The sequence below is a fragment of the Corvus hawaiiensis genome, chromosome 1 (assembly GCF_020740725.1).
Source record: "Corvus hawaiiensis isolate bCorHaw1 chromosome 1, bCorHaw1.pri.cur, whole genome shotgun sequence".
In the NCBI taxonomy this organism is placed as follows: domain Eukaryota; kingdom Metazoa; phylum Chordata; class Aves; order Passeriformes; family Corvidae; genus Corvus; species Corvus hawaiiensis.
Window position 1 is genome coordinate 71,037,560 of NC_063213.1, and position 23,716 is coordinate 71,061,275.

General features: G+C 41.2%; 2 protein-coding genes across 6 annotated transcripts in view; both read right to left on the reverse strand.

Moving 5' to 3' along the window:
* The window catches only part of LOC125329073 (heterochromatin-associated protein MENT-like), a 35,520-nt gene that overhangs the window by 9,251 nt on the left and 2,553 nt on the right, over positions 1–23,716 (reverse strand). For all 3 annotated transcript variants that reach the window (XM_048310429.1, XM_048310412.1, XM_048310422.1), the window contains exons 2-8: positions 22,460–22,636; positions 22,035–22,121; positions 21,483–21,620; positions 20,857–20,974; positions 20,014–20,156; positions 18,749–18,916; positions 16,200–17,703 (exon numbers count right to left, since the gene is read on the reverse strand). In XM_048310429.1, the coding sequence (XP_048166386.1) occupies positions 17,293–17,703; positions 18,749–18,916; positions 20,014–20,156; positions 20,857–20,974; positions 21,483–21,620; positions 22,035–22,121; positions 22,460–22,627 (1,233 nt within the window). In that variant the 5' untranslated portion in view covers positions 22,628–22,636 and the 3' untranslated portion in view covers positions 16,200–17,292. Of the gene's footprint in view, positions 17,704–18,748; positions 18,917–20,013; positions 20,157–20,856; positions 20,975–21,482; positions 21,621–22,034; positions 22,122–22,459; positions 22,637–23,716 lie in introns of those variants that run through there.
* LOC125329093 (heterochromatin-associated protein MENT-like) lies at positions 184–12,187 on the reverse strand. Of its 3 annotated transcripts, XM_048310463.1 has the most exons (8): positions 12,105–12,187; positions 10,063–10,238; positions 8,930–9,016; positions 7,204–7,341; positions 5,140–5,257; positions 4,251–4,393; positions 2,050–2,217; positions 184–1,170 (listed from the first exon to the last, which is right to left on the reverse strand). In XM_048310463.1, exons 2-8 carry the CDS (start codon positions 10,228–10,230, stop codon positions 769–771), a joined length of 1,224 nt encoding a protein of 407 aa, XP_048166420.1. In that variant the 5' UTR covers positions 10,231–10,238; positions 12,105–12,187; the 3' UTR covers positions 184–768. The 3 variants fall into 3 exon arrangements, with proteins under 3 accessions (XP_048166420.1, XP_048166431.1, XP_048166441.1); XM_048310474.1 differs by lacking the exon at positions 8,930–9,016; XM_048310484.1 differs by lacking the exons at positions 5,140–5,257; positions 7,204–7,341; positions 8,930–9,016; positions 10,063–10,238; positions 12,105–12,187 and adding an exon at positions 4,892–5,129.

The window sequence follows — 23,716 nt, forward strand, 5'->3', positions numbered from 1 at the left end:
AAAACACCCCCGGTCTGTGAGGGGCTATTAATTACTATTACTTATTTCTGAAGGTAGGATTGCTTTGAGCAAAATTGAGTTGTTGCTGTAGCAAGACGCCGTACGGGCTTAATCCTTCTTCACACTCCTGAGGGTCTGGGTGAAGCAAATAGCCCTTAGAGAGATGCATTGTATTGTATTTTATTGTATTGTTTTTTATTGTATCTGTAGAGCAATATGAGGGTAATTGGGAGCTGATGAAGACTTGGGATGTGGAAGGAAAGCAAGGGGACAGCCACAGGGTGAAGGTTGGGAGAATCTGCCTCCAGTAGTAACTCAAGAGCTTAATCTAGGGCTAAAAAGCAGGAACTGGGTCTAATTGCTGAAGGCTGGGAGTACATGCTAGGGCCACATCAGGATAAGCAGCCCTCATCATGAGGGTGAGGAGAAAGACTGAGGCAAAATATATTTGTGCACAGTGCTGTGAGTGGGAGAGACAGAAACACCATAGCTTATAGTGATACCCATGATGGCCTGATCTGAATGACAGCCAGGATTGCTCTGTGGATGTGAGGCATCACACTCTCCTCATGGCACTACCATGGTTGTTCCATCAGGGTAGGAAGGAGGCATTGGAGGAGCTACGCCTCAGGCACCAGGGTGTGTGGTCTGATGAAGAAAGAGTTCAAGTCCCACTCCCTGAGTTGTAGAGAGCTCCAGGTTTGGGGTTTGCCTCTGTGCGAGCAAGCAAGCAAGCATCTCCTGCTCTGCAGGGCAAGGACTCACTGACTAGGGTGAGCAAAGTCTGCCAAAGAAGAGGATGGTTTGTGATTTGTTGTGTCTGATGAAGAAGATGAAAGGGTGATCAGCTTTGAAAGTCATTGTTGGGACTTTTGATCTCATCATCAAGACACCTGTGGCAGCTGCTGCCTCAGTACCTTCTTCATTGACCTCCACAAAAGCTTTGTGAATAACTTCTGAGATGAAAAGATCCTTCTTCACTGACATCCCTGTGAAATCAGCCTGACCTGGGTCAAAAGCATTTCGTATCCCCATGCTGCTCAGAGGGGATTTAAGGTCATAATTCTCTTCCAGCTTCAATTTGGGCAGGTACAGATCGACTTCCGCTTTCATCATGTTGTCTGATTTGGTCCATTCAGACAGTTTCTCATATGTCAGCTCTCTTTCCACCTGCAATGAGTTGAGGAAGAAAACAGTTGGAATGCGAAGGACAGAGACAAGACATGCACAGACCAGTGTCTCAATGCTCATCAGGAACATGTAAAAAAAGGCCTAACTACCTGCAGTGATGAAAGTTGGAATGTGCATCATATTTACAGGGCATAATCCTACAAAGTGCTGAGTGATTTATACTGCTATTTATTTTTTTAAAGGTGGGGAGGTGTAGCCCTGAACCCTCAGAGTAGTTTATTATTTTTTCTCTGCTGTGAAGAACATTGCTTTTTTTTGCAATGTATGACTTATAACAGTAATAATAGGTGCTTGATGTGTGTGTATATGGATGAATTTTCTCTGAGTAGTGGTAAATAAATGGGATGGATGGGAACTGAGGTACAAATAAAAATATTTTCCCTGCTCTGTTTAGAATCTGAAACTGATCCTGACATGGTCATGAGTGGCTGTTGACACCTTCTGGGTCAGGATAGTCAGCACCTAGTTTGAGAAACCTCACCACAAACTATCAGCTGGAAATCCAGACTGCAAATGACATGAACATGAATTAATACAGCCCTCAGGAGAAGATAATTCTAGGGCACAGTGATTGAGATGTGATCCTTGCTTTCCCTATGCTATATTGGCAAAAGGAAAGAGGACACAAAATAGGCTAAGGCAGTTGTGTGGACAAAGGTTTTAGATGTACTATGTTTGCAATGTTATCATGTGCCCTGAATCCTAAGGTGAAAATCATGGTGTAACAGTTTCTGAAATTAAGTATGAGCATGTCTGAGCTATTCTACTGTGATTTTGGAGCTTGTTGTTCCTCACTCTTTTCATTTGTTTCTGTTACTGTTTCATAGTGTATGTGATGCAACAGTAGGTCAGCCTTACCAGCTCCAGGCCAGTAGTGTTATCACTGATGTCATCGGGTAGGAGAACGAACATGCTGAGTTCATTTTCCACATATGGCAGCTCAATGATTCTGAATTTCATGGTTGCTTCATGGAATATGAAAAATTTATCTTTCAGAAACATCATCTGTACTGGTTTAATCTTGGTCTGTGAAAAAATGCAGACATTAAAAAATTACCTTATGCATTAAAAGGATGATAAAATTTACTTGCTTCATTGGACTGAAAACAAGTACAAGACTCAGCAGCGTTTGGATACCTTGGAAAGGTCCCTTTCCTTTAGACAGTATCACGTACACCCCCTTTTCAAAGTCTTTGAGATCTTTATAAAAAATTAGCATAAACACACAAGCTAAATACCTACTAACTGAATCCCATGTAATGGATTTCTAAATTTCAAATAAAGGAGTTAGCTTTGATAATCAAGTAACTCTCTTTGCAGGCCATGCTATTCACCGTGTGAATTAAACCCTCTCTGGTGCCAATGCATTGGGTTTGCATGGTAGTGGAGAAGCTGCAGGGATGAGTTCTGTGAGGAGACATCAGAAGATGCCTCTTTGTCAAGCAGAGCCAATTTCAGCTGGCTCCAAGGCAGACCCGCTGCTGTCCAAATCTGAGCCAGTCAGTGACACTGGTAGGGCCTCTGTGATTACATATTTGAGAAAGGGTAAGAACTGCTGCACAAAAGCAGCTGGGAGAGCCAAGTGAGATGATGTGGGAGAAACTGCCCTGAAGACACTTACATCAGCGAGGAAGGAGGGGGAGAAGGTGCTCCAGGCCCTGGAGTTGAGATTGCCCTGCAGCCCACGATGAAGACAATGGTGGTGCAAATAGCCACCCTACATGCTCCTACCCTGTGGAGAACCCATGCTGGAGCAGGCTCCTGGCAGGGCCTGTAATGCTGTGGAGAGCAGCCCTCTCAGCTCTCAGGAACAGGTTTTCTGGCATCACCTATGACCCTGCAGTGGACCCACACTGGGGCAGTTCTTGGAAAACTGCAGACCATGGGAAGGACCCACATTAGATTTGAAGGACTGTATCCCGTGGATAGGATCCTACAGTTGAGCAGGAGAAAAGTGTGAGGAGGAGGGATTGGGAGAGACAGTGTGATGAGCTGACTACAAGCCCCCCTCCCAGTCCCCCTACACAGCTTTGGGGCACAAGTGGGTGAGCCACAAGTGAAGCTGTGCCTGGGAGGAAGGAAGGGGTGAGGGTAAGGCGCTTTATATTTGGTTTTATTTCTCACTAACCTACTCTGACTAATTAGCAATAAATTAAATTATTTTCTTGAAGTTGAGCCTGTTCTGCCCGTGATGACAATTGGTAAATGACCTCCCTGTCCTTTTCCTGACCCATGACCTTCTCATCCTGTCCTGTTGAGAAGGGGCAAGTGATAGGGAGTTTTGGTGGGCACCCACCACAACCAACTGCTGTGATGGATCCTAAAACTGCACATGTTGGTTTCGGGTACACAGTCACGTCAATTACTTCACATTGCCTGGCATACAAAAGGTATTTGCACCCTTAATCTATGTCAAACAAAATGTTTGCTTCCATTGACAAATAATTTTGCTTGCTTTTGACACAGTCCAAAAATATGCATGCAGTCAGCCACTGGGAACTGTCAGTGCATGATTGTTTAAATACTGTTAGCTCAATGAATAGATCATCTGAATAGACCATCCTCACACAGTCAGCTAAAGTGACCAACCCCGTGAAAACTCCCTGTGAGGTCTGATGCAACACCCAGGGTTCGTGTGGGAAGAACAGCTGAATCAGATCCCATGAACTCAGGGTCCCAAAAGCAGAAGAGTGCCCTAGGTGTGTAAACATCGCTCTCAAAAGCAACCTGGTCCCGTTTGAAAATGGTACTTAGAGAATTTCTTCTTGTCCTTAAGCTACTTCACTTAGTCTGCTTAGCTTACTTTTTTTTTATCTTAACTTTAACTGTTCTCAAGTATTTTGATACTGTGGAGTTACAAATTAAAAATCCAGTTTTCATGAATATGCGTGAATAAGACAATGCTGACTTATTCTCACAGTTGCTATGCTCACTGAGTTTGTACCACTTTCTCAGTTCTAACTACTGGTGCAGTGACATATGAAATACAGGTGAAATATTTTCTCCTCAGTAATAGACATATTGCCATAGGACAACAGGCATATAGGCAAGGAATTTACCTTGCTTAGTCTGAAGGGCATCTCAGAAGTATTTTTCTCCAGAAATTTCTTTTCCCATTTTCCTTTGAAATAAATGGCATTTACTAAGACCAACACAGTGCGAGAATGGAGAGATCCTGCAGGCAGCAGACTCTGTATTTTCCCTGGAAAATCAGACAAAGAGACTGTTATTCCAGTGTGACTGCATAACTTGACAATTTTGTTCGTTGTCTTTGCCTACCTCTCAAAAATGTTTGCATTTGGGGTTTTTTTTTATTGTACATTTTTATGATGTGCATATGGTAAAAGTGGTTTTTGAAGTATCTCTATATCCTTTGTCCAGAGAAGTTGTGGATGCCCTGTCCCTGGAAGTGTTCAAGGCCAGACTGGATTTGAGCAGCCTGGTCTAGTGGAAGGTGTCCCTGTCCATGGCAGGGGAGCTGGAACAAGATGATCTTTAAGGTCCCTTCCAACCTAAACCATTCTATGAATTCAGTGATTTATATATATATATATATATATTTATTGGAGTTTTGGTAGTAAATTGTGTTGGAAGTGGGTAAAGCGGTATAGCTTGCATGTTGTGTGAAGTTGGTTGCAAGCAGCTGAAGAATGCAGAAGTAAAACCCTCACTAATCACTGTGAAGCCACATAGTATTTACCTGTGCTCCCTCCAAACAGCAATGATTCAGAGGAGGCTACAGCATAAAGAATCCAGGGAAGGACCTTGTAAGGAGCAGCAGTTAGGTTGGAGAGAGGCATTCTTCAAACTATTCAGCTGTACTTTGCTCATCACCTCCCTCCCCTGAGTTTCCACCTTTTATGGATCCTTGGCTGCAAGAGCATTAAATGTGGAAATAAAAAATATTTGAAAGAGAGTCAAGAAAAAAGCCATCAGAGTGATACTTACTCTCAGTTTGATTTTCTACCCATGAATTGATCTGTGCTCTGACTTGTTCTGCAGCTCTCTTAAAGTTGACAGCTTGTGGTTTTGCATTGTAATAGCTTGTAATGAGCTGTAAGAACTTCTGAAAGACAGGATTTTAAAAAGTGTGCTTATTTAGTTAAACTTGAGTTATAAAAACGTTAGTAATAATCACTTTAACAGATTATACGATCTGATAATGCATAATTGAAGAAAATTTGTTTTATACGCAGTAAACTTTATAATAAGGTCTGATACATTCTATTCTAAATATTAAGTAAGGACTGATCAAACTTCAGTATCAAGGAAACTGATACATCACATTTTTGGTTTTGAAATCAAAAGTGGAAATCCTTAATTTTGAAATATTTATGAAACCTTTACTTTTTTTTTTAATTTTTCAAAATGACATTTTAACATAATTTAAATACTTTTTTTGCCTGCTTTATGAAGTAGTGTTCAGTACAAGATGGAGGAATAGTCTCATATAAAGTTGAACAAAGTCTTTTAGTTTGCTTCAGAGGTGAGGAACCTGCCAAAAATTTGTGAGGACAGTAAAAGGAATGTTCTGGTAGAACAAATAAATGGCAGAAAAGCCAAATTAACGTTTGCATTGCTGTCTGCTGTGAAATAATTCATGGAGATTCCCAGCAGGAAATTCGCTCGATTCTCTGTAAAGTAAAGGTGCATGAGATTATGGAGAAAATGAGCAACACATATTCAGAAGGACAAATTGCTAATTACTCAGGAAACCAAACAAACTCCAAAATCAAAGAACAGTAACCTCACTTAAAAGCACCTTCCAAGGACCTGGAAGATGATTAATGCAACGTCAGTTTTTAAAAGACATCAAGGATACAGACAATTACAAACTCCTGAGTCGGTGTGGGGCAAATTAATAGAATAGGTGTAGTGAGTGTGTGGGTTAACATGACTTATTGGAGGAGTGTCAACAACATGTTGTAATAGGAAATGTGAAATCACTTCTGAAATCTGTTGGAGTTTTCTGAAGGTGTTAGGAAGCATATGGGTAACAAGGCTGAGCCATTACAGTCGTTTTGGATTACCAAAAGGCATTTTATAGGGCTTCTCACCAAAGGCATCCATGGGACTACAGAGACAGATCTCATTTGTTTAAAAGACTGGAAACCAAGAGTAGGAGGAAATATGTTCACGATGAAGGGTTATTACTACTGGAGTACCACAGGGGTATGTGCTGGGGTCTGTGCTACAGTGTTTTTTCCATAAAACCAAAGTCTAAGTGTTTACATTAAAATATATATGTTAACATCTTTATAGGTGACACAGTAAAGGATAAGATATAGGAAGTCATTGTTACTGTTTAGGAATGAGGTATTGAAGCTGTAATGGACAGGTGCATGAAAATAATCTGCCTGCTCATGGCCAAAAACACAAATAAAAATTTAAGAACTATGAAGAAAAGAGTAGGCAACAGAAAAGAAACTTCTGTAATGTCACTGTATGGTGTTCCCACTGCCTGAATTCTCAAGGCAGCTGTGGCCTCCCCAGTCTCAAAAATGCTACAGTATAAAAGATACAGACACAGGGAGTGAGGGTGACCAGAGATGTGGAGAGGTGTCCTTTAGAACAGAAATGAACCCACAGGGATGCCAGCAGGCAGCAAGCTCAAAAGGCACAGGCACTTCCTGCAGTGTGTAGCTCAGCAGTGGAAATCCGGGTGCTGAGAGTTGAAGTAGATTCAAAATACAAGTCTGCAAAGTCCTGAAACAACAGCTCATCAGGGTCTGTTAAGTAGACATGCTCTCTGGTTCAAGAAGTCCCTGAGCTGCAGATCACTTGGTGGCCACAGCAGATTCTGGAGAAGAATCACTACACCATTTTCTCATGCGCTTCCCAAACTATTGCCCACTGCTGAAAACAGATGGGCCTCTTGTCTGTCCAAGGCTAGCCCCGTATGGCTGTCCTCGTGTTCTTACTCCATCCCCAGTGCTATCATCTGGAATTTTTTTATTGTCTCTATTGATAATCACTCTTAATGTCAACATATTCCCAAGATGTTCAACTCACAGGCAGTAATGGGTAGGTCTTTTCCTCATACAGTCGGTTGGCACTCTTCAGCAAGTAAGTGCTTCTGCGTTTGTTGATGGCAGACAGGAGCTTTTTTAAGCCAGAGTGGATGTTTTCTGCTCCCTCATGCTCAGGATCCTTGGAAAGAGACACCAATTAATATGGCAATTTTTTTCTGTTGCAGGCTGTTACGTTTATTTAAATTGTTCATGTTGTTTTAATTAAAAAGTTTCAGGGAATGAAAGTATTTTTTGAGTATGTTGCATGTTTGCAGCACTGTGTATAACTAGATGCATGTGTTTCTACCTGTAGGGTAATGATTTATTTCTGCAGTGCTTTGTAGGCATTTGGGAGCATCATCTGACAGTGCTCCAAGGAAGCCGAGTCTCATTTTTGTCATTGTCAGGCCTGATTTTCAGTTTCACAAGACCTTTCAGTTTCCCAAGGATCCATCAATGCAGCCTGGCAGCTTTTAAGGAGGTGTTCTATTCTCACGGACACCGGTGTCAAGGCACAGACTTACCAACTATTCAAATTTTCCCTGTTTCACATGTTTTTTTTCTGTTGCTGTTTGGATTTTGGAGAGAGCTTGTTTTGGATGTCAGTGTTGATGGGTTTAGGGAGGATGAGCTTGTTGTTGCCAGCTGTTGCTTTGCTAATGGAGGAATGAGCTGGTCCCCACCAGCTGCCTGGATGCAGTGTCCTCCCCCATGTCATGTACTGTGCCCTGCACATGAGACACTGAGAGTCTCTGCCACTGACTCAGCGTGACTTGTCTGTCATTCCTTGCTAAGATACTTGCTCACTCATGCTGAGACATGGGCTGCCAGGAAGGACCCCTAGGAAAGAATTTGGTAGCCAGAGGACACAGGATAGCAGAGGCTGAGTTTTTTAATGGGATAGGAACAGAATGGAGAGGTGATAGAGGGAAATATCTGAAGGACAAGATTAGACTCACTTTGCTACAACTTACGAAGTCAGTGAGTGGCTAAAATGAATGTGATTGCAGTGATTCATCTTGAAGAATCATCTCACATCATCAAAGGAGAGAATGGTATAATCCTCTTCCCCTTTTTATTTGCAGTTAATCTAATTTAATTTCTTTCAGCTATCTTTTGGGTTCTATGCTGAAAAAAAACATGGCTTGCTTGAGTTAACAAGCTTTTCAGTGCTTAGAAAGTTCATTTGATGAAAAAGATCTGAGCAGTCTCTCTTGCTGGCAAGTCTCTGGGGAGCTGATGAGCAAGGATGAGTCAATATGCATTACCTTAAAGGGGAATTTTGTCTGCCTGATGTGTCCATGCATAAGAAAGGTGGAAGGGACTTTACTGGGAGTCAGGTGTGAATGCAGTAGCTGTTTTTCACTACAGGAAAAAAAAAAACCAACCCAACCAACCTGAAGGGGATAAGAAATGGAATTGTCCAAAGCATATTAGGACCAATGATTGCTTGGTATTTCCACAGCCCAGCTAAAACCAAGCGAGACAGTATTAGGGCCAATCAAAATGCTCTTAGTGTCTCAGTTCTGCTTTTGAAAGACTGAATTCACAAGTTTTACAGTAATATTACCTACTTGCTCACTTTTTCTAGATATAGTTCTTACTGAACCGAGACAGTAGATAATAGACTGAAAACAAGCAGATGTTAAAAGCCTAAAGCAGTAGTTGCATTGGCCTATCCCATTCTCAGAGATTTTTATCTCACAGTCTTTTGTTGTAATAAATACCATCTTTCTTTTCTTTGGTCTTGCTGGAGAAGGCCTTGTTGTCTCAGATGAACCTTCTTCTCTTGCAGTCTGGTTAAAATGAAGAACCTGTGATGATGATAAATGTTCAAAAAGACCCCTTGTTTGCTGGAGATTAATATGCCCAAGGGTTGTAAGCATGTTAGTTTTTTATGGTAATTCATCAGCCACACCTAATGATAGTCTGTTGAAGTTATTGAGGACAAGATCATACTCTTGATTAACTCTCTGTAACTGTATCATTACTACATAGATTTTAGCCACATTGACTGCTTAATAATAGGTCAATATTGTGACAGGAACAGGTTCCCCAGGGAGGTGGCCCCAGTAGCAAGCCTGACAGAGTTCAAGAGGTGTTTGGGCAACACTCTCAAGCACGTGGTGTGACTCTTGTGGTGTCCTGCACAGGGCCAGGAGCTGGACTCAATGGTCCTCACCTGTACCTTCCAACTCAGTATATTCTATGGTTCTATGGTATTTTCAATACTCACATATCTCCATTATTCATGGGAGAATTACCATTTTTATGGACCAACTATGTCACAAAGAAAGATTTGTGTCACTCCTGTGCGGCCAAACACATGTTCAGGAGAGCTTGCTAACTTCTGTATGCAGTATGAGAAAGCAGATATACTGCTGCCAGAACCAGCTGAGGTGTAGAAGCAGTAATATCTTGCCTGAGATATTATCTCCAGATTTCCTTTCTCTAGCATATTATAGGTCCATATTAATTTTTTTAAATAAAGGTGTCTCCCCCCTACTGTTTGAACACAATGTTAGGTTAATTATTCAGTTCAGAGGGCAGTTAAAATGAAATGTAGAGTTCCAAGCAAGACCAACAGTAGCCTCTAATGTCAATAACTTCTCGCTGGCATACCACTTGCAATGCTCTGTAAACTGTAAGCTAAAAGAAAGATTGGTGAAGAACAGAGATCTTGGAAATAAAGTGGAAGTGGCCTGCCATAATGTTGGTACAGAGAAGAGCCCCACTCCTGCTGTCAGCATTGCAGATCACTGTCCTCCCATGTTGTTCCTTGCTGTTCCCCATAGGTAGAATAACAGTGCAATTTCTGTAGGAACCACCTGTAAAGTGGTGCACTAATTTCAGAGCTTACCTCAGCCATCTGGGTTGCGGTGTCACCTCTTGCACCCAAGTGGACCATGGCAAGAGCGGTTGCAATACTCCAAGGAGAAAAGAAAATGTTTTGGCCTTTGGAAGTTTCATTCAGCTTTTTGTAAAGGTCCAGAGTGAAGCTGTTGGTTGACACTGAGAGAGATTCCATTGGTGCACCTGAGACAAATGAGTGTCAGACAGAGGTGGTGACTGCCTCTTCACTTCTTTTAAAACAGACAAAGCTGCCAGTGGGAAATTGCCTGCACCTCTCAAATACAGTCTGATAGTATCCCTGGGTAAAATACTGCACAGAGACCAAGTACAGTCAGCTAGGAGGTTTCTTTTTAAGACCTGCATTATTTTTTCCTTGCTCATCACTTTTGGTGTCCTTGCCAGTTTTATTTGTTCTTCATCAGTTGACTACAATTTTAGCTAGAAATGTTTTCAGAGTTTAGACTTGTTTCAAAAACTTATTTGCTCTTTGCTTAATTTTCACAGAGTTATTCTTTGATTCTGAGAAAGTGAAACAGAATAATTTCTCACTGTGCTGCTTTGGGCTTTTTTCTATTTGTTTAAACTTCCTGTGCTATTGTTTTCTGCTGAAAAAAAGCATGCTGAATTCATGTGATTCACTACATATATCCCAAAGTCTACTCGAGAGATACAGATTTTTACGTGTTCTTGGTGTAGGTAAACCCATATTTGGAAGCTGTAGCTGGATTTGCTAATTTCTGTTTTTCAAGAGAATTCTTGTATCTTACATGCAACCCCAAATAGTTCCTCTTTTAACCAACAACAAATTTTCTCTGGTTTCCTGCGGGTTTGTCCTGCACATTTTCCATCCTTGTTCTGCTTCTTTTCCTAAGTGTGTTTTTACAGGACAAAACCAAAGCAAACAAATAACCACAACCCCAGGATTAAACGGATTTTCCATACATGGATCCAGAACAAAGCTGTGCATCCTATTAGCATTTTTTGGTCCATCTAATAATTTGATAAATATTAGGGCAAACTCAGAAATTTCCATTGTCTTCATCAGCATAAAGACTAATAAAACATTTGGTAAAGTTAGTGTAAGATGGCGTCAAGTAAAATTTAAACATTAGATCAACAACAGCAACTGGACATTTAAATCCATCTTCACCCACAATTTGTGTGGTTAAATCAAAAACTGCTGTCCTCAAAGTGAGCTGCTCCCATGAAATGTCAGAGATGCCTGGAGCCCCTGGGGTCCTCAAGTTCTGTTTTCAAAGCTTCTTGGAGTTCTGCAACTCCAATGCTTTGAAGCATTCCCAGAAGTTCTTCAGAGATAAATGTCATGCAGCCTAGCTCATATCTGAGCATTTTTAGGTCCTTCAAATCACATCTCTTGCTGCTGTTCCTGGATGCTGATACTCCCAGAGCATATATAGGGAACGGGGCTGAGCTGAATATTTTTAACTGAAGGATTTCAAACTGCCATCTCCTTCTCCTGTTCCCAGGGAATATATGGGGAGCAATCAAGTATCTCTCAGGCTTGAGAGAGAGAACATACATGTGTTTCTGTGAGATTCACTGGTCTACTAACCACTTTGGTCATCTGGCAAGGAAAAAGTCTGGATGCCTGATCCAGTAATTATTTGAAAGTAATAAATTAGAGGCTTGAACTAGTACACCCAATGCTGAGCATCCAAAACACTGTGCTAGGGAGTTATGTTGTCTATTCCAGGATCAGTAGAAGGGTATTCTCTCCTACAGCTCATTCTTAGTCCTCTGACCTGGATCAACTGGTAGCCTGGTGATTAAGGCATCCTTCCTACAGATCAGGAAACTTTCTGCCCTCCTAGTCTCCGTAGGTTTTTCCCAACCTCGGTTTGCATTCTGTCACTGTGCATTGGCACAGTGTTTTCCTAAGGGCTACACTTTGTACTAAAAAATAAGTACTCCCTTCCTCTATATGACTTTTGTGCCATCATTTAACCCCCCCAGTTCCAAAGAATTTTAAATTAATTTTTAAGACTTCCAAATAAAAGCTAGTTATTTTGATAGGAATATTTACATTACCTGAAATCCTGAGAGAGAAAAGAATTAAGATCTGTCTTCAGCCAGGATCTGTGGCAGTCTGCAGGGCAGTGAGTACTTTTGGACATGCAGAAATGTTTGCACCTCCCTTTTCTTATCTACATCCTCTTCTGGTATTAAATGTGCATGTTCCCTCATTTATTCCTAGTTCTCCTCTCTATCACCTGCTTTCAGAACTTAGAGACTTCCTTAGTTCAAGGTCATTGTTAGTGGGTGTATGTCCTGGAACATGAAGGCCAGTATTCCTGTTCCCCACAGGTGTCCTCCACAACTGTGGAGTTTGGCCCACAAAAAATTTAGGAATTGCAGAAAATAATTCAACCACACTGTGTTGCCAACAGATATGTTGAAATAATTTTACAACTTCTTTTTCTCTACACCAACTGGGGAAATTAATAGAAACTGATCTCAAAGCTATGGCTAAAAGGGAATATTGAAATAGACTGTTAATCTCATTCATCCTGTGGTTAAATTCCTGTGAGAGGGGAAGCATCAGAATACTTGTAGACCTCACTTCACATAAAGCCCTTCTTTTGTAGAAGAACATTTTTGCATTTTTGCTCTTCTGTTTCAGAAAACAGATCACAGAGGAAGTTTAAAAGGTATTTACACAGTCACCTAAGACATGTGATGAAATGAGAGTGAATGCTGGGCTCATTTGAACTGGTGGATGCTGTTTTGAAAGACTTCTGCTCCTAGAAAAGTCAGAGAAGGTGCTTTAGATACCTACAGGCCCTAGATTATACTGAGCTTATTATTCCTCTCTGATGACTGACCGAGTTTGAATCATCCACCAAAAGCTGCAAAACTGCTTGGAAGCTCTGCTTGTAATGGCTTCTTTTACTGAAACTACCGTATATGACTAGGGAGCAAAAACAGGAGAATGAGTAAAACTGGATGTCAAAGGTGTAATAAAAATTTTGTGGTCGTTATCTGTCTTCTCTGCTGCATTTAGGCTTAGTAAGGAATGGCTTCTGCCCACTAATATGACACATGCAGAGTAAACAAATTACCTGTGTGCTGTCAACCTATATGGGAAAAGCGCCGCTATAAAGTGTACAAGTTCATATTTTGAACAAGAATTTTGTTTTAGGGCTCCTATACACTTAAAATCTGACTGGTGCATATACCATACAAGGTTTCAAGAGCAATTTGTGTGCCTCTCTTTTTTTCATACCTTTTGGTTTTAAGTGTGTGCAGCTTTTGTGGCCTTGAAAGTCCATCTTATTTTCTTGCTTCGGAAATGTATTAGGCACTGTTATATTTACTTATGAGCTTAAGAAATGTTTCTGCTCTGTATCTTAATCTGCTGTTGTTTGTTTTTTAGATAAATTAATAGAAGAAAAACCCCAAGCAGTTAGTGGGACTGCAAGCTACAAAGATTGGCCAAAAATACAGGAAAATGAAGAAAGGGTACCCAAACTGTGTAGACATTCTCTGTGGTATGTACTAGCTGCTGCAAGATCCTGTTTGGTAAGAGACACTGGAGTTACAGAAGGGAGCACATTAGCCAAAGAAGTGCTCTTGGTTTTGCTGTGCCAGGTGAAAACAGTGAGAGAAAATAGTGAATTGATGCAGACAAAATGGTAGAAACAAGGTTTCACTGCATCAAAATGCCTGACCTATTGACCTCAAGTGGATTAACCTCTGACAAATGGTCATAAAAAAGTCTTTTGATAAAACCAGTAATTTTCCTCTGGCATACTGATGAAGAAATTTGGTCTTTTTTGAAGCCATCTTTCATCCCTATCTGGCTCAGCAGGGAGGTTGTATCTTTCTTCCTGTTTGATTCCCATATTCCTGTACCTGTGCTCTCTAAATTATCCACTGGAGTAGGCCTTTTGGGCATTTGTTGAAGATCAATTCTCTTGCAGTTACTCCTAGTAATAAGCAGCAGAATCACTAAAATCAGTGTTAGACTAAGTCCAATTATGGATTTTTACTCTGCAAAAAATCCTATCCAACTATGTTCCCTAGGAAGAAAATGAGACCAAGTATCACATCTGTTGCAATAGAACTCTAAAGGACAGGACTATAAACGATATGTGGAAAGGGTGTTTCTTGTGCCTATTTCTGATGGCAAAATAAAATCTTTAAAAATATGTATGCATTTGCATTGCAGTTAAAAAGCCATGGGGGTTTATATGTCTTTTTCTTGAATACTAACAGTACACCTACACTGCAAATTTTCTTGGCTTTATTAGTGTGACCTGTGTCTACCATTTCTGCTTTCATGAAGTCCATCTACCACAGAGGTTCCAGGAATTCTTTTATGAATCAAAGATTTGTACTGGAACACAAAACCCCCATCTTTCATTGTTGGATAAACTGAAAGCATGTTTATATGCTGTGTTTTGACAGGCATGGAATCACTAAGTGACAAGCAGTCCCTGCTCACAATGTGTTTGTGTTGAGGCTTGCTTTATCAGTTTCCAGTAAGTACTTATTTCTTTAGCTTTCAAAGTACTCTGACTTTTCAAAGAGGAGTTCATAGACCTGAAGTTCCAAATTTTGATGATACAGAACAAACCCAAGGCTTCTTGAAAACAGTTATTTGGAAATGCTGTAGTGTAGCACCTATTACTTGGCTAATGCCTTATGGGATGTAGCAAAGAAGGAACCAGGCTCTTCTCAGAGGTTCCTGTGAGATGACAAGAGGCAATGGGCACAGACTGAAAACATGAAATTCAATCTGAACATAAGAGAGGATTGAGATGGACACTTATGAGGATGGTCAAACACTGATATGGGTTGCCTGGAGAGTTTGTGTAGCCTCTGTTGGTGGAGGCAGGTATTCAAAATCCAACTGGATATGGTCCTGGGCAACCATCACTGGCTTAGCCTGTTTGTATAGTGGGTGAGACCAGATGATCTCAAGTGGCCACTTCTACCCTGACAATTCTCTGGTTCTATAAGGGGTAGCCTGACCTGAGAGCCACATGCTGGTTACCATGAAAATAATGCAGGGAGGCACAAATGAAGCAGCTCCAGTGTTGCTTGCAGTAGATGAGCTCTGCAGAGACTTACCTTTCCTTCTCTTTCACACTTCTCACCTGTATTCCAAGTCTTACACTGGATTGTATACTCTTCAAGAAAGGTGAGGCTGGGAGTGGCTTGGTACCCAACCCAGCGTGTTTGACCCTTTGCACCTCTCGCCAGCTGGCAGTCACTGTGCTGCAGTTCCTCAGAGAGCCTCAGAGGTTCTGTTTTCCCTTTTCTTGTTTTTCACAGCCTTCATTTACATGTTCTTCCACATCTAAAGAACAAACTTCTCATTAAAGCTGAGTCAATAGCATACATCTGGGCTGCGCTGGGGTAGGTCCTGAGGCACTGGCAACTAAGCTGTGGGTTACAGGTAAGGGAGGGCACTGATTTTAGAAGCAGTACTTTGTACAGGGAGGAAGATGTGGATATACTTTGTTGAAGGGAGATGTAGTTCCAAACAGAATGCCTTTTGGGGAGGTGGAGTGAGTTGTAATTACAGGTGGAATTTTGTTGAGAGTAAATGCTTTTAAAGTACCTCCCTCCTGCATTCAAATCCTGTTGTCTTACGTAATGTTCTCTGACATGTAGTTGGACTACCGCAATGGCTGCAAAACTTTATGCTATTCCTTATGGCCACATGGATAACACAAGTGCTGCCCTCCCAAGCCATCAGGGGGAACTGATGCTGCCAGTACAGCATGGCTTGTTCATTATTGTACATGGGCAAGAGGGATGTGTGGAAGGTTCACTTTTTTCACGTTGCTTGTTCGCTGTTGAACATGGGCAAAAGGGGTATTTAGAAGGTGCTGTTTTGGGCCATAGCCTCTAGTCAGACTGCTTATTTTTAGTGTGTCATGACAGGTATGTTTAGTAAATGCCTAGGATGGCATGCAGAATAACAGTGTTTAGAGGCCTATTTGAAACCTAGTGAAAATAAGATACCAGTGTATTAAAGTTTCTCAGCTTTGTCAGCTGGGAGACTGTGGTGGTTGATTTGGAATGACAAGAATGGACACTTGCTCCAGTGGTGCAGATTGCAGGATGTTCTAAGAGAACCAAGTAATTTAATGTCTTGAATAACACAAACACAACTTCAAGTTAATTTATTTTATTAAATGCAGCTCATGGTAAAATAATAAGGATAGCGTTAATCAAAATCAAAATTTCCCTGGTGTTTCTGTCAACATCATTAATATCTTTGCTGAGATGCACTCATAAGGTACCAATCAAACATTGGTCAATATTACAGGTGGCAAGGAAGCTTTGCAGATATTAACCAGGAAACAGGTATAATTAAGTAAAATTAAAAAGAGGAAGCAGATTTAAATTCTAACAGGTTTAGATTACATATCAGTAAAAGGTGGTGAGAAGGCATGTTGCTCATCATTTTCTTAGCATTTTTGCTGGTTGGAAATCTCGGCAACCTTAAACTACAGAGTTTAGAAAAATGAGGAAAAAATGCAACGTGATTAGAGGTCAGCAATTTAGTATTAAGGGTTGGACAATTTTCCCACACAGCCTTACTTTTTCTGGAAGCTGAAAGAGCAGGAGAAAATGAATGTGATGTGTTTATATACATGTGGTGAGACAAGGGATGGTAAGGGGCATTCTGAGATTATTCTGGATTTGTATTAAATTTTGTTAATTTCCAACAGTCACAAATTTGAAATTAAGGTTATGAAATAGCATTGTAGTACAAATGCAGGTTTCCCAGTGGGGAAAAGAGAGCAAAAAGAACATACAGATCTCTAGAAGTTTTTTTCTTTTGGGGGCTCTTTTTCCTCTCTGGGAGAGTCAAGAGAATGAACTGCATGTCCCTTGAAGTCAGCATTTGACATAGAGCTAGATGATGGCCTGTGTGCAGAGAGCTTTGTGACTCCACCTTGCTTTTAAACAACAAAGCCAGAAGAACAGATTTGATAAAAGGGAGCAAAATTCTTCACTTTCTTCTCTGTTTAGGACTGTCTCATTAGGACAATGGAAAAGAGCAGTAGAGGGGTGTTCTTATGATGGCTCAGGATGGTTTCTGGATGCTGCCTTCTTTGAGGGGGTTGGGGTGGAAAGAAAAGAGCAATCACTTTCAATAAAAGTGGTTACATGGCTTAAGATTGCGATTTTAACACTGCAGTTCACATTGTTCCATTGAACAGTGAACCTTGGTGGCTGTTTGAGAGCAAGTAATAATTCATTCTAGAGGAGAGCAGAATCTACCAAAAAACAGGATGCTCTTGGACTTGTTGTGTCTGATGAAGAAGTAGAAAGGGTGGTCAACCTTAAATTTCAGAACATGGCTAACAGGTGGACTTGTTACTTCTATAATGACAGCAGTAGCAGCGGCTGCCTCGGTGCCCTTCTCATCAACTGCAACAAAAGACTTGTGAAGAACTTTGGAGATTATCACTTTATCCTCAACCATTCCACTGAAATCAGCATTGATGCTGAAGGCATTGCGCATTCCCATCCCCATCAGATTACTACTGAGGTCATATCTCTCTTCCATTTTGAATTTAGGTAGGTACAGATCCACAAGAGTCTCGGTCATCTTCTTGGAATCAGTCCATTCGGACAGCTTCTCATACGTCAGTTCTCTTTCCAGCTATCGTTTAAGAAAGAAAAGGAACTTGGTGTTTGCAGGGGAAAAACAATTAATTAACTATGAATTAATCAATTTTATGGCAATGTAATGAATTAAACATTTTAAATAGCAAATTTAACATTTAGCTGAAAGCATGTAATAGAAACTGGTTTTACTGATGATCAGAGACAGGGTGTGCAACAAATATTTGAGTCTTAATGCTGCAAAGTTTTGAACAGCACCCTTTCCAAATTCATTGCAAAAGAGAGATGGGAAGGGCAATCAACAGCTGCCATCCCCCGTGGTGGTTCTTTCCTCTCTTTTACTTCAGTCCTGATGTGAATAAAATTGCTGTGTGGCACGTGGTTTGGTCCAGCTCTATAAAAACAGGTGTTAATATTATTGAACATATTTCCTTGACAGCTTTGAAACAAAGTGCTTTCTGTGAAACAAACTGCTACTCTGTGTCCTGGGCACTACACCACCAGATTTCAGCTCAGATCAAATGGAGGAAAGCATGAATGGTATAGACTCCAAGAATTTAACAATCTTGGAATTGTAGTAACTACAGTAGCAGATCTCATTATTGTAGCAAATGCAGTCTCACCAAAATCTTAGTTTTTCATAGAGCAGACAAATGGTGGGAGGGAGAGGGGGAGAAAGAGTGGGAACAATATGGAAATAACCTTCCAGCCCATGGAAAAAAGGTGTCATCTCAGGAAGAACCTGTGTCTTCTTGTGGGATGGTGTCTTTCCTAAATGTGCAAGGAAGGGAGATTTAACCCTCACAGATCATGTAAGATTGGGTGTCAGTCAAGGGGCTACTGAAGAGCTGACCATCTGATGATGCAGTGTTGACTCTCTTCAGTTCCTACCAAACTAAGGGTGCTGAGCATGGAAGAACTTTCTTGGGATTAGATAAGTATTAAAAAAGATTAATTCAGCTAGTGGAGGAGGCCAAACAGCATGACAGCGTGTCCTCAGAAAGGGAGATATGATTGTCAGCCTACCCTTTTTTTTTAATGACTGAGCAGTAATACGAAATGGCTGTAGCATGCTTTCTTACCTGTTCGAGACCCGTAGTGTTGTCTTTGATGTCATCAGGAAGGAGGATGAACATACTGAGTTCGCGTTGCATATATGGCAATTCAATCATTTTGAAATTCATTGTCTCCATGATGAGAACTGGAAATGTATTTCTCATGTACATCATCTTTACAGGCTTGGTCTTGTTCTGGAAATTATTCATTTATAAGTAAGAAATCATTCCTTGAATGGAAGGATGATGATGTCTCAGTGCAGTGCAGAGAGAGGAAACCTTTATAAGCAGCTTTTAAAACAGTGATTTATCATCCATTTCCCAAAGCTTTTCTTGACTGGACAATATTGCTTATCTTGGCATCTGTCCCAAAGCTTTTGGTGGGGGCTGAACTGAGAGATTTTTCTCTTCTCCCCAAAACATGCCCAAGGAGGAAGGAGAAAGAGAGTTAGAAATGTCTGTAGGGCTTAGGGGTATGGAGCAGGCATGGGGTATGGCCTTACAACACTGGCAGAAAAACGGCTGTGGTTTAAGAGGGTGAGTGTTGTGCAGTTTATCAGTTGTCTCCTCTGTCTGGTGATAAAAGGTGACCAGCTGATTGCTTGACAAAAGGTAACAGTAGTGTCAGAGCAAAAGGGCTTCTGATGAGAGGAGTTCCCGGCAAGCAGTCGCCTTGTCAAGAGTATGTAACCTCCCTTAACATTTACATCCCTCCATTCAAGGAAGCAGACCATGTGTGCGTAATAATCAAGAGGCAGAAGGTACACTTTGTGGAAGTTGCACAGAGTTCTTGTCTGTAACTGTGAATTCATTAACATCTCTTCTGCATACATGCCATTAATACTGCTTCTAGTCTCATGCAGCCATGCACCAGTTCAGGGCACCCTGTTGCAGCTGTATCTGAGCAGGAATGGTTGTGCCCAGCCTGGCTGCATGGTGCAGAGGCCTGGTACCGTACTCACCCGTGACACGCCACGTAGCTCCCATCCATGAAGCCTGGACTCTCAAAATCATTTTTTTACAATTTAGTCATTTTTAGCACTGTTTTATGAAAAGGTCATAAATGACTGTAGTGCTCTTGGAAACAATAGCTGTTATCTGGAGCTCACTAACATTTACCTGAGCACATCCTAATGCTTCAGTGAGCTGACCACTGACAGATTTTGCTGTAACCAGCTTTTCACAGTCTAGTTACCACAGGGATACCTAAAAGACTTACGAAATGGAAAGATTTCAGCAATAGCTGTTGTGATCTGGTTGTTTACAGTAAGACCAATACAGGAGGAACTTACCTTGCTCAGTCGGAAGGGTTGCACCTCTGTAGCTTCTGCCTTAAATTTCACTTCCCATTCTGCCTTGAAGTAAATGGCATTTATCAGGATCAGCTTGGTGGAGTTTGTCACATCTCGTGGACCCAGCAAATTCTTGATTTTTCCTTTTGAAACCAGAAGAGTCAGGTTTCATTCCGGCATAGCACAGTGAGGACATTTTGATCAGTTTTTCTCTCAGTTCAGCTTCTTAGTAAAAAGTCCACACCTCAGTGCCTTACTCCCTAAAATGCTCCCCTGACATAAATCAATGCATTTCTTTACAGACTCCAAAGCTGTTTACTGACCTGTCCTCCTGGCTAACTGACAGGCATTTACTCCTTCCTCCAAAAATGCCTCAACTTCATGGCAAGCAGCTAGAAGCAGAAAGCCTCGCTGGCTGGTTACACCAGGTAGAAGGAGGAACACCTCTGCCCAGTGCAGGGTGGTACAACAAGGCAGGTATCCCCACCTGTCCTGGAGCGTGCTGGTGGGCAGAGGTGTCTCTGCCCTCTGCTCTTCCAGCAGTGCATGGGTACAGCACCAGGGCACAGTTGTGCCTGAGGAGCGGCTGCTGCAGAGCACAGCAGAGTCAATGGGAATCTCCCCAAGGAGCTCACTGAGGTCCGGATCAGGTATTTGAAGCTGCTTAAATGTGTGGCTCTTTCTCTGTTCTCCCACCACATCTCTGCTCACTACCCACATCCACATCAGAAGGCATGACCTGGCTGCTGCAGTAGCACCTGGGGAAGCAAGGGCACCTGCCCAAAGGAAATGGCAGACTGACTTTGTGGGAGAGCAAAGATGTTGGGACTAAGCCCAGCTTACCCTCAGTTTGTTTTTCAACCCAAGCATTGATTTCCTTTCCAGACTGTTCTGGTGCTGTCTTAAAGTTAATCTTGTGTGGCTCTGCTTTGTAGTAGTTCTTACTGAGCTGTATGTATGTCTGAAAAATAACAAAAAAGTGAACAAAAAAGTTCCGTCCTAGAGAAATATACTATTTTTCTGTTCCAAAGAGAAGTTGTTCACTCTTATTCTTGGGCCTAGAGGGCTGCAGGATTCTGATTGTTACTCTCTGCTGGACTGTGGGTTAACAATTAAGAAATAACCAAAGAACAGAATTTTCCCATCTTTTGTTCCAAATTTTATCTGGAAAAGCGAGAAAGGCTCTGCACCTGCTATGGGTGTCTATTTACAATTTTATATATCGGGGGTTCCAATACTATAAGTACACTGCATGAAAAGGAATCCCTACAATACAGTCAATGGACAACGTATCCTTAAATTCTGTAAGCAGACCAACTGGTATTTTCCAGTTAAGCTTATCACTGGAGTCCAGAGCTCTGATTTGCAATATTCAAGGTCAGCTTCAGACCTGTTCTATTGATGGCAAGTAATTAAAAAGCTAAGTATTCTTTGCACTTTGTTGTACTCCTCTCTGACATTTAACTTACAGGCACTAATAGGAAGGTTTTTTCCACATAAATGCGGTTGGCACTTCTCAGTGAGTAGGTGCTTCTGGGTTTGTTGATGGCAGAGAGGACTTTCTTGAAGCCAGAATGGATATCTGCAGCTTGCTTGTTCTCAGGATCCTTGGAAAAAGAAACCAAACATTCAGCAATTTCATTTTCGCATGAAACTTTCAAAACGTGCTAAGCAATGTATGCGGGAGAGGGATTTGGGTTTGTCTTTCTTAATTTTTATTTTTCCAAGTTCAGCATCACTGAAACTTGCAGGGCTCTGTTCATGACTGGTTTAACTGACTTGACATATAACAAACCTTCCAGACTATCCCAGTGACTCGTCCTGTCACGCTTCTGAATCTGAGTGAAAGGAACTGGACTTCAACCTGTTCTGAAGTATGGTTGGGGTTTGTACTTTAAAGTAGGTACTTTAAAGGTACTTTAAAGAGGGGTGCAGACAATAAATACTGGACTCCTAAAGACCTATCTGGACATTTTGATTCTGGAGGTTCTTTATCATGGAGTTTCAGTACTAATGGATACCAATTTTCTTCTCTTTGGTCTCCCCCGAGAAGGCCTGGCCACAGAAGAAGAGGCTTCAGCTCCTGCTCCCTGGGTGAAATGAAGGACCTGCAAGCAGAGTTTCCAAAGGTAAGAAATAGGCATGAAGGACCTTGTGAGACTTAAAGCTGAATGGGGATCAAATGGTTGTCATGTTTCACTCCTTGTGATAACTCACTATGCTCCCTGCTGCTTAGGTGACTAATAAAAGGGATGCTGAAGGTGTAGTGATGATAAATCCCATGGAATAACAATGAGTAGCACCATCCCCCTCCCAAACCACCAACACAGTGCTTCTGTCTGCATGCTGCAAGGTAGAACTCCCTCCCTGTTTCTCCCAACAACAGGAAAGTGTTTGTGCAAATCCAAATGGTTCTCCCCACGATAATAGTACAAAAGCAACCTACCTCTGCCATCTGAGTTGCTGTAGTCCCTTTTGCTCCCAGGTATGTCAGAGCCAGAGCAGCTGATATGCTCCAAGGGGAAAAGAAAATGTTTTTTCCCTTGTTGGTCTCATTCAGCTTGTTGAAAAGATCAACTGTAAACTTGCCAACTGATGTTGAGACCACTTCCATTTTTGCAACCTGGAAGGAGGTGAAAGGCAGAATTGTACTATTTGAATATTTATAATTTTGTACACAGTACACATTAGTGAGAAATGTTCCATATGCAACACAATCCATTTACAACCACTAAAACTAATAGCATAGTTTTATGTTTCTCTTCCACACAGATACTGTTTGTCACCTGTTAGAAACAGCAATGTCTTCTAGGTTTTTCGTCCTCTTTTATACAGCTGCAGTTTTCTTTGTATTTCTTTCTGCCTTTGATTTTCAAAGATGTGCAGACTTGTAACCTCTGTATTTCTTTTAATTTTTTGTCCTTAACTAAAGATTTATCAAAGCTATGGGAATTCATATGCATTTTTAGTACATTGGTTCACAACATGCTCGAGTTTCCCACTACTACATTTTGGATCTGTATAGAATTGACAGCTGATACTGTGAAAGGATTTAGGCATAATTTTTAGGCTCATTTGCTTTTTCTGGCCAGCCACCTATTCTGAGTAGTTTCATGATCAACAAATCTGTTGTTTCCATTTAGACTGATGCAGTTTTATTCATTGTGTACACCTACCACCTCTTCTGTATGTTCCAGGAATTTTGTTTTCCCCAGAAACTGCCAGATGCCTTGGGGTTATGAGTACTCCGGACTTTAAGATACCCAGTAATACCTGTCTCATGTAATTTACTACTCAAGAGACCAGAAATGCTTATATTATTGTTGCTGCTGCTGTTGTTGTTGCTGCTAATTTTTGTATCTGTGGAATGGAGCAACAGAAATTGTGGGGCAATCTCTGTAGTCTGCAGGTATTTATCAAGTGTTTGGTTTTCAAACAACTACATTCTTTCTGGCAGTCACTGCACCCTCAGGACCAAATCTGTACCACAGAGTGATTTTCTTTCATTGGAGAACACAACCAAGAGACCATCAGGATGGGAATTTCTGTTTTCAACTAGTGAATACTCCTCTGAGTCTCTGATGATGAGCAGTGCTGTGCCTTCACCTCAAGTACAGAATTCCTTTATCAAAATGAAGATTTTAATTGTAATGCAGTCACTGTCCTAAGAAAACTTTCCTGCCTGTGAATAATTCTGCCCCAA